General features: G+C 37.4%; 1 protein-coding gene across 2 annotated transcripts in view; it reads right to left on the bottom strand.

The window, feature by feature from the left end:
* Positions 1–690: 690 nt before the first annotated feature.
* Positions 691–12,056, bottom strand: part of LOC117419485 (PDZ domain-containing RING finger protein 4-like) — a 125,371-nt gene continuing 114,005 nt past the window's right edge. The window contains exons 7-10 of one of the 2 annotated variants that reach the window (XM_034032259.3): positions 10,765–10,827; positions 9,777–9,878; positions 6,926–7,042; positions 691–5,660 (exon numbers count right to left, since the gene is read on the bottom strand). In XM_034032259.3, the coding sequence (XP_033888150.3) occupies positions 4,137–5,660; positions 6,926–7,042; positions 9,777–9,878; positions 10,765–10,827 (1,806 nt within the window). In that variant the 3' untranslated portion in view covers positions 691–4,136. The remainder of the gene's footprint in view (positions 5,661–6,925; positions 7,043–9,776; positions 9,879–10,764; positions 10,828–12,056) is intronic. The other variant, XM_034032260.3, reaches the window with a different exon arrangement.

Below are 12,056 nucleotides of genomic sequence, written 5' to 3' on the forward strand. Positions count from 1 at the left end.
TGCTATTGGCATTGGGCTTCTTCTGTCAGGGTTCCACTGACCAATAGAGGGAGGCCCTATCTCCAGTAGTGCTTCACGTTACTGGTTGCATGTGTAGCCTCCATTAACATCTGTTGAATACAGCACTGTCACTTTAAATAAACCTTTGGTTCTGCAGTTACCATAGACACACGAAGGGGTAATGGATAAGGAATACTGTAAACTGTTAAAGATGTACAACACATTATACCACCAGTCTGAATAGATTTTTTGTTTTCCAGAAATTAAACTACAGTTTAAGTATGCACTTGTCTATTCCAGGCTTGTCCTGATTATTATTATTATTTTTTTTGTTAATTTGCCAATTGCAAAAATATCTGGACTATTCTTATATGTATTTGCTAATATAAGAGCTTTTCTAAATTTCCACTTTTCAACGTCTGTGCTTGTGGTCTATGCACGTTACATTGACATTCACTGTGTTAATTCAATGAAAGCACTGTATAAACATTATGTGAGATTTAACAAAGCCACCAGACTATATAACAATGTATTATTATTATTATTATTATTATTATTATTATTATTATTATTATTATTATTATGATTTCTTCTTAGCAGACGCCCTTACCTGGGTGACTTACAGTTGTATACAAAAAATACATAAAGAATTACAGTACAATTAAGAGCAATGTTCACAATGCAACCTGGGAGCTGGGCACATTCTGCAATAATCTTCCATAAACTACAATAATGAAAGACAGCAATATTTCTGGAATGCAAATGCTTAAAAATTGGAACTGGGGTGAATGCACAGTGAATTTGAACCTGTTTTTTGGTCATATATTTATTTTATTTCATAACATTAGATTTAACAAAAAAAGAAAAGAAAAAAAGTCTGCAGATTGCCAGTTAAAATCAACTGAATATGTAACAAAAACCTTGTCATCCCTGTGAATATCTGTTATAAACCAATCTGTGTCTTTTATATTTTCTATAGTCACTAGCACTTGAAAAGGTGTTTAACACTTTATAATGTCTTCATTAATTGCTGTGATAGGGATTTTGAGTTTTTAGTAATGCAAGACAACACTAACTGGTCCTTTCTTATCTGGACAAAGTAAAAAAGTCAAATGTTCTATTGTAGTAGGTACAGTGATTTACGTTGTTATTAACCTCATTTGAAAACAAAACAAAATCAAATCTATTGAATTTCAAGTATTGATTAATTTCACTGCTCTGCCAGGATCTTTCCAGGATCTATTTCTAGCCAATGCTAATGTAAAAATAGCAAAAAATAGCTGGCTAGCTGGTATTACTGTATCTGGAACCAGTATCTTGGCAAGACATTAAAAGACACTTGTAAGAATGTTTAGTACATAACCGTTATATCTGTTAGGAACAAAAAACAGTGAAGAAAAGTTGTGAAATGGCTGTAGGTTTTCTTTGACGGTAAACAATAATTTATTTTTATTTTCACAATAACCACATATTTACCTGACTACATGATCAGTTCTAATACACATTATTGAAAAATTGTCCACCTACACTTGACTGGGACTAATACAGTTTCAATTTACAGTTGTAATGTACAATATGTTATTGGGGGGGGGGGGGGGGGGGGCTATTAGAAAAGTGTATGAAACAGTTTATACTCTTAGCAGAGAACACTTCAAGCACCATTTTGCTGAATGTTAGTATATAGGACAGTATGCAAGGTATGGTTTTGGCATTCTATTTAAAAACAAAGGGCTGTATTTATAAAGGTTGTTTGCATCATGGAGTTTTTAACTTATCTGTGATATGTAAACCTGTCTTGATTCAGCAGCAGCGGCCGCTGTAAGAAGTTGAGAATAAACAATAAAAGAGCAATATGGAGGTTCATTATACAACAGCGTCCTTCATTAGCATATATTATGTGAGGTCAAATTGAGGTATGTGATCAACAAGTGACCATTTTCGTATTCAAGTACAACTTAGCTTCCAAGTTTTGTATTTTATCGCCTTATAACAAATGCCATGGCATATGTTTTTTGCTGCTTGGGACCTTGAATGCATTTAAGTGGGAGCATCAAGCATTGATGCTTGATGCTCCCACTTACCATGTATATAATCATGGGCAGCAGTGTGGAGTAGTGGTTAGGGCTCTGGATTCTTGACCGGAGGGTTGTGGGTGGATGGGGACACTGCTGCTGTACCCTTGAGCAAGGTACTTTACCTAGATTGCTCCAGTAAAAACCCAACTGTATAAATGGGTAATTGTATGTAAAAAATAATGTGTAAAAAATAATTTAATTGTATGTAAAAATAATGTGATATCTTGTAGCAATTGTAAGTTGCCCAGGATAAGGGTGTCTGCTAATAAATAAATAATAATAATAATAAATAGGACCATATGTGTGAATACTGTATGTTTGTTTTTATTTTTTATACCGTGTAGGTGCACATGTATGTCTCTGTCATTTTTGAAAGTTGGAATGTTGGGGTGTAAGGGATTGAGTGCTACTTTGTCAATGGGGGCTTGAGTATCCAAATGTCCCGACATATTTCAGGGTTTAAATACTCTCAGCTGTCTTTGTCTCTGCCTGTTGATAGGAATCTTGGCCACACAAGCCCTCATTATTAGTTGCTGGGAGAGAATAATAGCCCACACATACAGTCATATAAGCCTAAAATATACAAATAACAATAATAAAAAATAAAAAAAACTCTGATCTGGAAGTAACATAGTTAAACGTAATAATGGAGGAAGCGTAAATAATTTGGCTGCATACAAAGATATGAAAAGATGGAAGTTTATACATCCAACTTAAGTTTCACAGGACACAATCAAGGGCTATGTGGAGATGGAACCTCAGGAATTGTAATAAGAGAGAAGTGCTTTGTGACTTAGAAAAGAGGACAGGGTTTCCCCTTGGCTCGCGAAGAGCCACCGTCGCAGGGGTGAGACTGAACCGACTGGCCTCTAAGGTTGGGAAGCAAGCATTATTTCCCCCATGGGAAATCTACAGTAGGCAGAGAACTGGAAAACAAAAGTGTTAGTTTGGATAGATTTGGCCAGGGGTCTCCTCTGGTTCACAGAGAATCTTCCTGGCGGAGGATGAGGCCAGTGCCTGGGCCTCTAAGGTTGGGAAGTGAGCTTCAGTTCCTCCAGAGGGAGACCATTGCAGAGGTAGAGCAGTATAGTGGAGGAGTAAGAATGGTGGAAATGAAAAACCCAAGACAGAGAATAAAGGTGTGACTTGGGGGTTTAAATTGGGAGATTGATGATATTTTGGCGGGACAGAACGGGGGAGGTGCACTAGCTCCTGTCCCCTGAACCACACGCAAGGTTAACTGAAGAACTAACGGACATGAAAGTATAACTGTTGTTGACTGAGCATACACAACGACAAAGACAATACAAAACAGTGAACATCATTTATACATCTCTGAATCCTAAATGAAACATGTACGTACCACGAAAAGAGGTATTTACAAACAAATACTTTTATACATACAGCCCATACAATACAAAGGAACCTCCTTTGGGTCGATTACAAAATATAAAAAAAACAATAAGTTATATTACATACAATCCAGTAGGAAACTGTTGCAGAATATTTATACATATGGATGTTTAAAGCTTTACATAATTCTGTGTTTTTTGTGTTTCAGTATTTCAGACAAACCCCACAACTGAATTCAAATTTTAATTTATTGAGGCATATAATATGCATAAAGATGATAGGCTGAGGCGCTATTGCCTGACCAGTGGATAGACTTTTTAAAATATTAAGGTCCCAAGGCAAATATAACGAAATCTAGGTGGTTTATTTAGATTTTCTGATTAGTTAAGATTAACTTTCATGAACTAGTCTCAAACTTCCATTAAATTCTATTACTGCTTGTGCTTGGCTTATTGTTAGATTTTTTTTAAGTAGTAAATTGAATTAGTAGTGGGTCTATTTAAAAAAAAAAACTAAACTAAAACAAATAAAAACTAAGTTTTAAAACAATAAGGAAACCAATTAAGCTGAAGGAAAAAGAAACATGAAAACAAAGTTTAAAAAAAAATGTTTACAAAAAGTATTCAGGTTATAAACTGTGAAAAACTTTTTAAAAAATGCCACATTGAACGAGGCAATTAAATTTTACCGAATTTGGTAGAGTCCATATTATACAGTAGTAACAGACAAGAAGGCATTGTGTACTTGTGGGTCCTCGGGAGACTTGGCCCCATGGGTCATCAGTTCTTGGATTGTCATCCAATTGTCCAAGATTTTCTTATTTCGCTTTTTCATCATCTTTTTGTGGCTCAGTTCAATAATGTTTATTTCCTTTTTCCCTTCGCTGCCACTTTGAGGGCTTTCCTTGAGGCATTCCAGTCTGCTGCGCATCATGAACTCCCGCCGTCTCCTCTGCTCTTTGGCCCTCATCAAGTGCTGCTTCCTCTCCTCCTTGCTCCAGTACCTGCCCATCTTCATCTCGCTCATTGTGTCGTCATCTGTCGTCATTCCGCTGCGCTCCTCTTTGATCTTCAAGGCACGCTCTTTCAGAATTTTGTCCCTCACTGGCCTCTTTGTGATGTATCTCGTCCCGTCACTACGGACTTTGACCTTCCACTCCATTTTAGGCTCTGCAAACTTCTGCAAGTCTTTGCACATGCTCACAAGGCTAAGCTGGCTCTGGGCGTACTCCACGGCAGACTTCTGCTGGATGAGATGCATGTAGCTCTGGTAGTGCCTGGCGTGAGTGGGTATATTGGTATGTCTGTACTGGGAACTGTGGCATGGTGAAAGATATGGAATCTGTGGAATACTGGACCTCTCATGCTCAGTAAGTTTATTGCTTTCAGGCGCATTATCCTGCTGCTCTGCTGAACTGTCTGAACTTTTAGTTTTAGCCAGACATGCCTCTTTGCTGTCTTGTCTGGCAGTCATTTGGTTTGCTGCAATGGTACTCCTCAGATTCTTCTTGTTCGTAATGTTGATCATTCGCTGCAAAGAGTTATCTGGTGAGTGGCCCACTGTCAGTGGCGTACTGCGACAGCTCTCTGCTGTGTTGTACGCACTGGAGCTGTCCTTGTCCGATTTTTCTGGATGCTCTATGATATCCGCTAGCTTAGCTCTCTGCAAGTCATCACTGGTGTTATAATCTCGATAGCCTTCCTCTTCGATTGACCAGACATCAGCATATTGATCCCTTGCATTTTGACGCTTGTGAGCCTGCATGATATTCTGGCACTCCAGCTCAATGTTACGGAGCTCTTCGTTGAGCAGCTGTAGCTCCCGTTCTACCCCATTTGGTTCCTTGAGGTTGCATTCGATGGTACTGCTGCGGCTGTAGTAAAGGTCATACTCGCCGCTGTTTCTTATCTTGCATTTGAGCTTCAGCAGCTGGCGGAACCTCTCGCAGTCCTCGTCCTGGGCTGCAGTGCAGTCCGAGTCGATATATTCACCAGACACACAGCTCTCGTTACACGGCATCTCATTGCTCACCAGCGTGTCCTGACTCTGGCCCAGCTCTCGTTTGTCCTGCAGCGAAACTTGCTTTTGGCTGTCCCCCAGGTTCTCCTGCTCAGAGCTCTCATCGTTGCGCACACTGTCATCGGTGCGGCCCACCCCGCTGTCCTTCTCCTGGGTGTTGGATGAGGTGGTGGCCGTGTCTGTCGTTCCACCATCTTCCTCACTTTTCTTTGGCTGTGAAAAAGGAAACTGAAATATGTTAGAAATGATAATTTACCCCCAGACTACTTTTGGCCTTCATATAACAGTTGGTTCAAAAAGCAGGTAAAACAAGAATACATGCATCCTGGAACATTTGTTCTCCACTAATTTTTTTTTTTTCTGTTGCATGATTTTATGAAGGGGTACAACTATAAATGGCATATTTAAACAGTAAATCTTGTGCAACGAGAAATACATGTTACAATCACAATTAGGGGGCATAGATGGGGCTTCAAGCAGGGTAATTTAAATGGAAAATAGTCAGTTAAGTGAAATACATCCATATTTGTTCAAAGCTACTTCCTAATGTTTGGCAAAATGGTATTAAAACGAATTAATGACAAAAATGAGGCCATTGTCTAATATTCTACTACAGTTCAATTCAGTCACATTTTGAGCTTGTTTGAACGTCCTTAAATTCGATTCAATATCAGCGTTTCATATAAATTAGGTCATATTACTGTATTCCTCTGCTGTATTATTATTTTTGTTGTAGTTGTGATGTGGTTTCCTCAGGCTTCACCATTCTGCACTGGGTTACCATTTTTGCATAATTTAGATGAGAAAGCAAAACATGAGAAAGCAAAACATATTTCACATTGAGGGGGATATCAAGTTTTTAATGGTAACTTGCAACTAAACATATTCCTTTTACTGTACATGTCAAAACAGCCTTGCTCAGAACATGGCATGCAATTACATTTTCTCTTGAAGTTAAATACAGTTTACAGTTTCAAGCAATTGATATGTAAATGTGTACATATTTAAATAAAATAATAACTAACAGTGGTATCGATAGCAAATGGATTTAGTCCAGCCAACCCTAATTGGTAATAATTCTTTGAATATTTTATTAGAATATTAGAGAAACATTTTACAAAATAATTGCATACTTACAGAGTTGTCAGTTCTAGCCCATTACCTTCATCTAATTTAAACTGTCACAACAGCATACAGGCATCTGCCAGCCAATAGGAATTCCGAATTATGTAATGTTCAGAAATTGATAAGCATCATTAACACATCTGTACTGAGTGAAAAGCTGCTTTTCATGGATCAGGAGCTTGTCTACTAGTCATGAGTTACGTTTGTGAGCTGCTTGGAAGATCCAGCAGAATGTATAACTATAAACTGTGGTTTTGTGAAGAGTTTGGTTCAAATTTGGGAAGTCACATGGTGTGGCAATGAAGAAAAAGTAAGACAGAGATTAACAGTATTTGTTTTTCTTCATTTCTCACCTGCTCCAGCTCACTGGCTGTATACTGCATTGCTTCGTGGTGTTGTTCCTCCAACATCTCCATTTTCAGCTCTTCTAAGAATTCATTTCTCTCATCATCCAGCCAGCCTTCGTCCAGCTACAAAGAAACACACCATCATTTTTACGAGTTGTATACTACGTATCCCTGAACTAGTAATTCTCTCCTTGTGTTCTGCAATCAGCAGGGCAGCAGTGTTGAGTAGTGGTTAGGGCTCTGGACTCTTGACCGGAGGGTTGTGGGTTCAATCCCAGGTGGGGGGACACTGCTGCTGTACCCTTGAGCAAGGTACTTTACCTAGATTACTCTAGTAAAAACCCAACTGTATAAATGGGTAATTGTATGTAAAAAATAATGTAATTGTATATAAAAATAATGTGATATCTTGTAACAATTGTAAGTCGCACTGGATAAGGGCGTCTGCTAAGAAATAAATAATAATAATCAGAAAATATGAGGCCATGCATCTACAACTTTCTATGTACAGTAACAAGTGTATTATTGGTTAGAGAAGTTTAAATAGAGAAAAGTACATGGAAATGTTGGGCATTGCAAAGACAATTCCAATTGCTAGATTTTGAATATTATTTCATTTGCTAGATTTTTAGTATTAACTATCTGTGGATCAACTTAACATCCCAAGCATTTTTAGATAATTGAAAAGAAAATATCGTTCTTGTTATACACCATATTGGATGAGCAAAACACAAGTTAATAAATATTAGGTGATTTTTCAAGTACAGGGGAATTGGGTCAAACAAGACAGCTTGCCTGACCAAAAGTTATAATTTGCATTCTCAGATATTGTCTAACCCCCAAAAGGGTCTGCAGCATTCCTCTCTGCAAAGGACAAACACTGGTTCATTTAGTTGGTCTCATATCTCTAAAATGTTCTCGAATACTAAATGCCAATCTTCTATCACCTGCTCTGACATCAGTCAAGGAACACGAAATATTGATTATCACTCAAGGCTCTCCACCTTAAACCACCCCTATATATGACAGGTATTATTTAATCATAAGCCCCTGCAATATATGCAGGTTGCCCTTCGTTTCTGCTCCACTGATGATGTTTTTTTTCCATTGTCATTGCTACTGAGTCTGCAGAACAATCTTTTTATGTAAGTTTTTAACAAGGAATATACAAGTTGTTTTCTCCTGCAATGTAATAGTTAATTATATTGCATGACATTGTGATGGCTTGGCTATACATAGGGCTTCTGTTTTTCGGTTTTTATACATTTCATTTTTCTGTGTTTATTTTTTAGCTATTTTCGAGTTTTATGTAAATCGGTTACTTTCCAAAATGCTTGGGTGTTTTTTCTGTCAAAATATGTCTAGCAACTCGACAGCACTTGCACACTTAAGTTGTACCTTCTTTCCTTTGCTGCCTTCCACAACGAAATCCTTATGGTGATGGGCACATTCTTCTGGGGTTTTTATGTGTAGGCATTTTTTTACATTTTGCCACAATTTGCTATTCTGTTTTCAATCCTCTGAACCTTAACTGTAATACAGCTTTAAATCCTGCGAAGAAGCCTCGTTTTAAATCTCACAAGCAGAGTCTCCAATAGAAATGTGGGAATTTGCAGCCACTCAGTAGTTGGGGTGGGTTTAAAGAATTCAGAATGATTCAATGACTGATACAAGTCAGGAAGGAGGGACATTGCCCAGCTGCACTGGGAAAGGTATTTTTTTTTTTTTTTTAAATGGGAAAGGGGTGAAGTCAACTCGAATTGAGTAACCATTTCCAGTGTTTTTCCAGTGTTTATTGGCTATACACTGAATATATATATTTTTTAGTAGCAGGGGTGTTTTATCGGTTAAACCAAACATCTGAAGCTCTAGCCATACAGTACAGCGGCTTTCAGTAAAAGTGTGTGTGTGTGAGACTTATTTGTTTAACACTCATTTTTGTATAACCTGCTTTAAATCACCATACATGTCTCATGTTAAAATTAAGTGCTGCGTGTGGAATGGTAATTGGCCTACCATAATAAATCACATGATTCTGATACAAAGGTGAAAGAATTAAGATTCAATACTGGAGAAAAATAACTCAGAACCACAGATTTAAAGCTACGTGACCCCTAACTAATACATTCTTAATAAAAGAGTTTAAGAACAGACATCATTGTATTTTGTTCATGCATCCTGTAATGACTTAATAAAAAATAAATAATAATCAGTTATATATGCAGCATTCATTTACAGTGTTACAATGTGTATATATTTATTTAATGTATACAGTACTTGCTCTTTTTTATGCATTTGTATAATTCTATACATTCATTTTAATATTCAATGGCTGCCTCTTGCTCTTCTAAGGCTTCCTGAGGTCTATTTGCCCTCAGGATCTCCCCTTCACCCTTCAGAGGTCCTTTGGGAGACTAGATGCAATGTATACACATTCTTTTAATATTCAGCTTCTGGATCAGACAGTGAAAATGTCATTTAGTATATTCTACAGCCCATTTATTTTTGGATTATTGGTATCCCCTGTATACAAGGTATAGTTCAGTGTATAATAGTTAGGTTAGGTCATAATAAAAAGCACAGAGCATTAAATTAAAGCTCACTCTTTCTGTCCTTAATAATTCCCTTTGGCCTAAGACAGACATTACATCCACATTGTAAAGGTGCCTGTTATTAAACTGTGTTAGCCAGAAGGTTATTCTAACTTGCCCCCTCAGTGCATTTAATCCAAAGCCTGCAAATTGTTTTTCATAAGCAGTCCTATAGTCAGGATAACAGTGTACGATATCACAAACCAACTTCTATGTTTAATACGAAACTGGAAAAACATAAACAAAAGAAAAAAGCAATTTCTAACCTGTATTTCTGGTCTGGCAACCAGCAGCACAATATTTCGGCAGTCTTCACTTGAGAGTAATGCCACTGCTTCCTCGCGATTCTGGACGTCATGACCATTTATCTTGGAAACAAATGAAAGGGAAGCGTTAGTCCCCCTTGCACACATCAACACACAATAAAAAGGCAAATTTCAGCTGGTTGTTGGTGGTAAAATGCACGCACAATGGGAGTTGCACAAATGTGTTCATTCAGCCCCATTGGTGGCAAGTGCCTTCACTCAATTATGTGTTTACTGTAAGGGGTTACATTGATTGTTGAAGGATGGTGGACATCGGTGAAAGCAGTTATGTTAAAAAAATGTCCAACCTTCATCCTAGCAACATACATCTAGCAACACAATTAACTGGCTGCTGACAGGTGACGTTCATCTTTTTCCGTTCAGAGTAATGGAAGTGTCACTCTGAGATAATAGTGCTGGTGGATGCTGGACCAGGAACCTTACAGCTGAAATCAGTCATACTGCACACTTGCCATGAGCCAATTAGAGAGCTCCAGCATTATCTCTCACCAAACAGTACTTACAGGGCAACGTTGATTGCTCTTTCATTTAATCACTTTGTGTTCTTTGTATGGTTTATAGTTCAAAGGGGCCAGAAAATTCCCATTTGGCGTAATCTGAACTGTTGGGTGCCAGTCCTGAAAAATTGCTCGTAGGTAATAATGCCAAGAAAGAGTTCCTTCTGCCCAGGAGAGACATATGCACAAAATACGATTCAAAATACGATTAAAAAACCCTCACGGCAATATTTCTTGAATTTGTGTGTAAAACAGCTGGAAGGTACGCAGTTTTGCTTACTGGCACAAACCAACACACCAATGATTCTATATTTATTTTTAATTAGTGTAATTAAAGCAAATGCAATGTATGCAGTTTTGAAAAAGTAACATGCGCTTCCAAGACATACGCTTCCAAGACTGGTTTTGCTGTTATTAAAAAAGTGTAATACCTGTAAAATTCGATCCCCTTCTTTGATACGACCATCTCTGGCAGCAATGCTGTTTGGGCCAACCTGTTTGTTAAGAAAATCAAAGAAGTATTAAAATACTGCGTACTGTGCATATGCTACAACATACTGCATAATATATTGAAAACATGAACTTGTATACTTTACATTCTAGACATTATCTTTTTTGATGAAACATAACTTACAATATATGTTAGCTGTATTATTACTGACAAACATTCACGTTTGTATTTATACTGTTCCAAAAATATTCTGCCATGAAATAAGACCTTAGTCTAACTTCAAACCCTACAATACGTATTGGAAAATAAGTGTGTTTAAATTAGGTCAAACCAAGATACTTTTGCACTATTCTGAGAAATATACACTTATCTATGATTTACAGTATACAGTTTGTGGTGGAAACTATTGTCGGAAGAAGATTAAGTAAATATTTGTTATGGCATCTTAATTGAACAAAAGTCTAAATCATTATTGTCCATGTGCTTTATCTGCATTTCAGGCTCTTTACCCAATATGGAACATGTCTGCTTTGTTCTCTCACAGCTTATAGGTTATGTGGCCAGTTCTGTTTTCATGGAATGTAACATGGATGGGTCTCAAGTGAAAATATGAGAAACAGTAGTCCCTAACTGCTTTTACATCATCTGGAATTTGTTAGGGAATATGGCTGTTAACAAAAATATATGGGTTGAGCTAATACTTTATCAGAGTCCCAAATGTTCAGCTTTGACGAATGGTCCATTGAGCTTGGGGGCAGCACTATCTATCACCTTGCCCTTGATTGTTATCTTAAACCATTCATTTTGCTCTGTCACATCACCCTCTGCTATCCTTCTCATTAAAAGCAAAGCGATGTTTCTCATCAAGTTATTCAAGTAGGTTACTTTAGAGATGAGTCTGTTTAAAGATGAAGGCTTCTTCTCTAACTACAATGATGCCTCAACGGACTGCTCAAAGGCCACGTTTATGAATAAGGGAAATTGTATCTGCAGTTTAAGCATTACACAGGGCTTTGTTCTGGAAACCTGCTTCATGTACTTTTTGTATTACAATTCCAGTCTAATAACGGTATAGCCACATTACTATCCCATTGGTGTACTCATAAAGGTAATAAAAATAAGCATCAAAATAATGTACATACTCCCAAATCGTGGAAAATACAGGAAACAATAACTGTACTTGAAAATGCTAATTGCTAAATGCATGGACTTACAAGCCCTATGCTATCCAAAAATATAGGAAGAATAATTCTGTTATGTCTATGTGTTTTG

Source organism: Acipenser ruthenus, chromosome 14 (assembly GCF_902713425.1).
Source record: "Acipenser ruthenus chromosome 14, fAciRut3.2 maternal haplotype, whole genome shotgun sequence".
In the NCBI taxonomy this organism is placed as follows: domain Eukaryota; kingdom Metazoa; phylum Chordata; class Actinopteri; order Acipenseriformes; family Acipenseridae; genus Acipenser; species Acipenser ruthenus.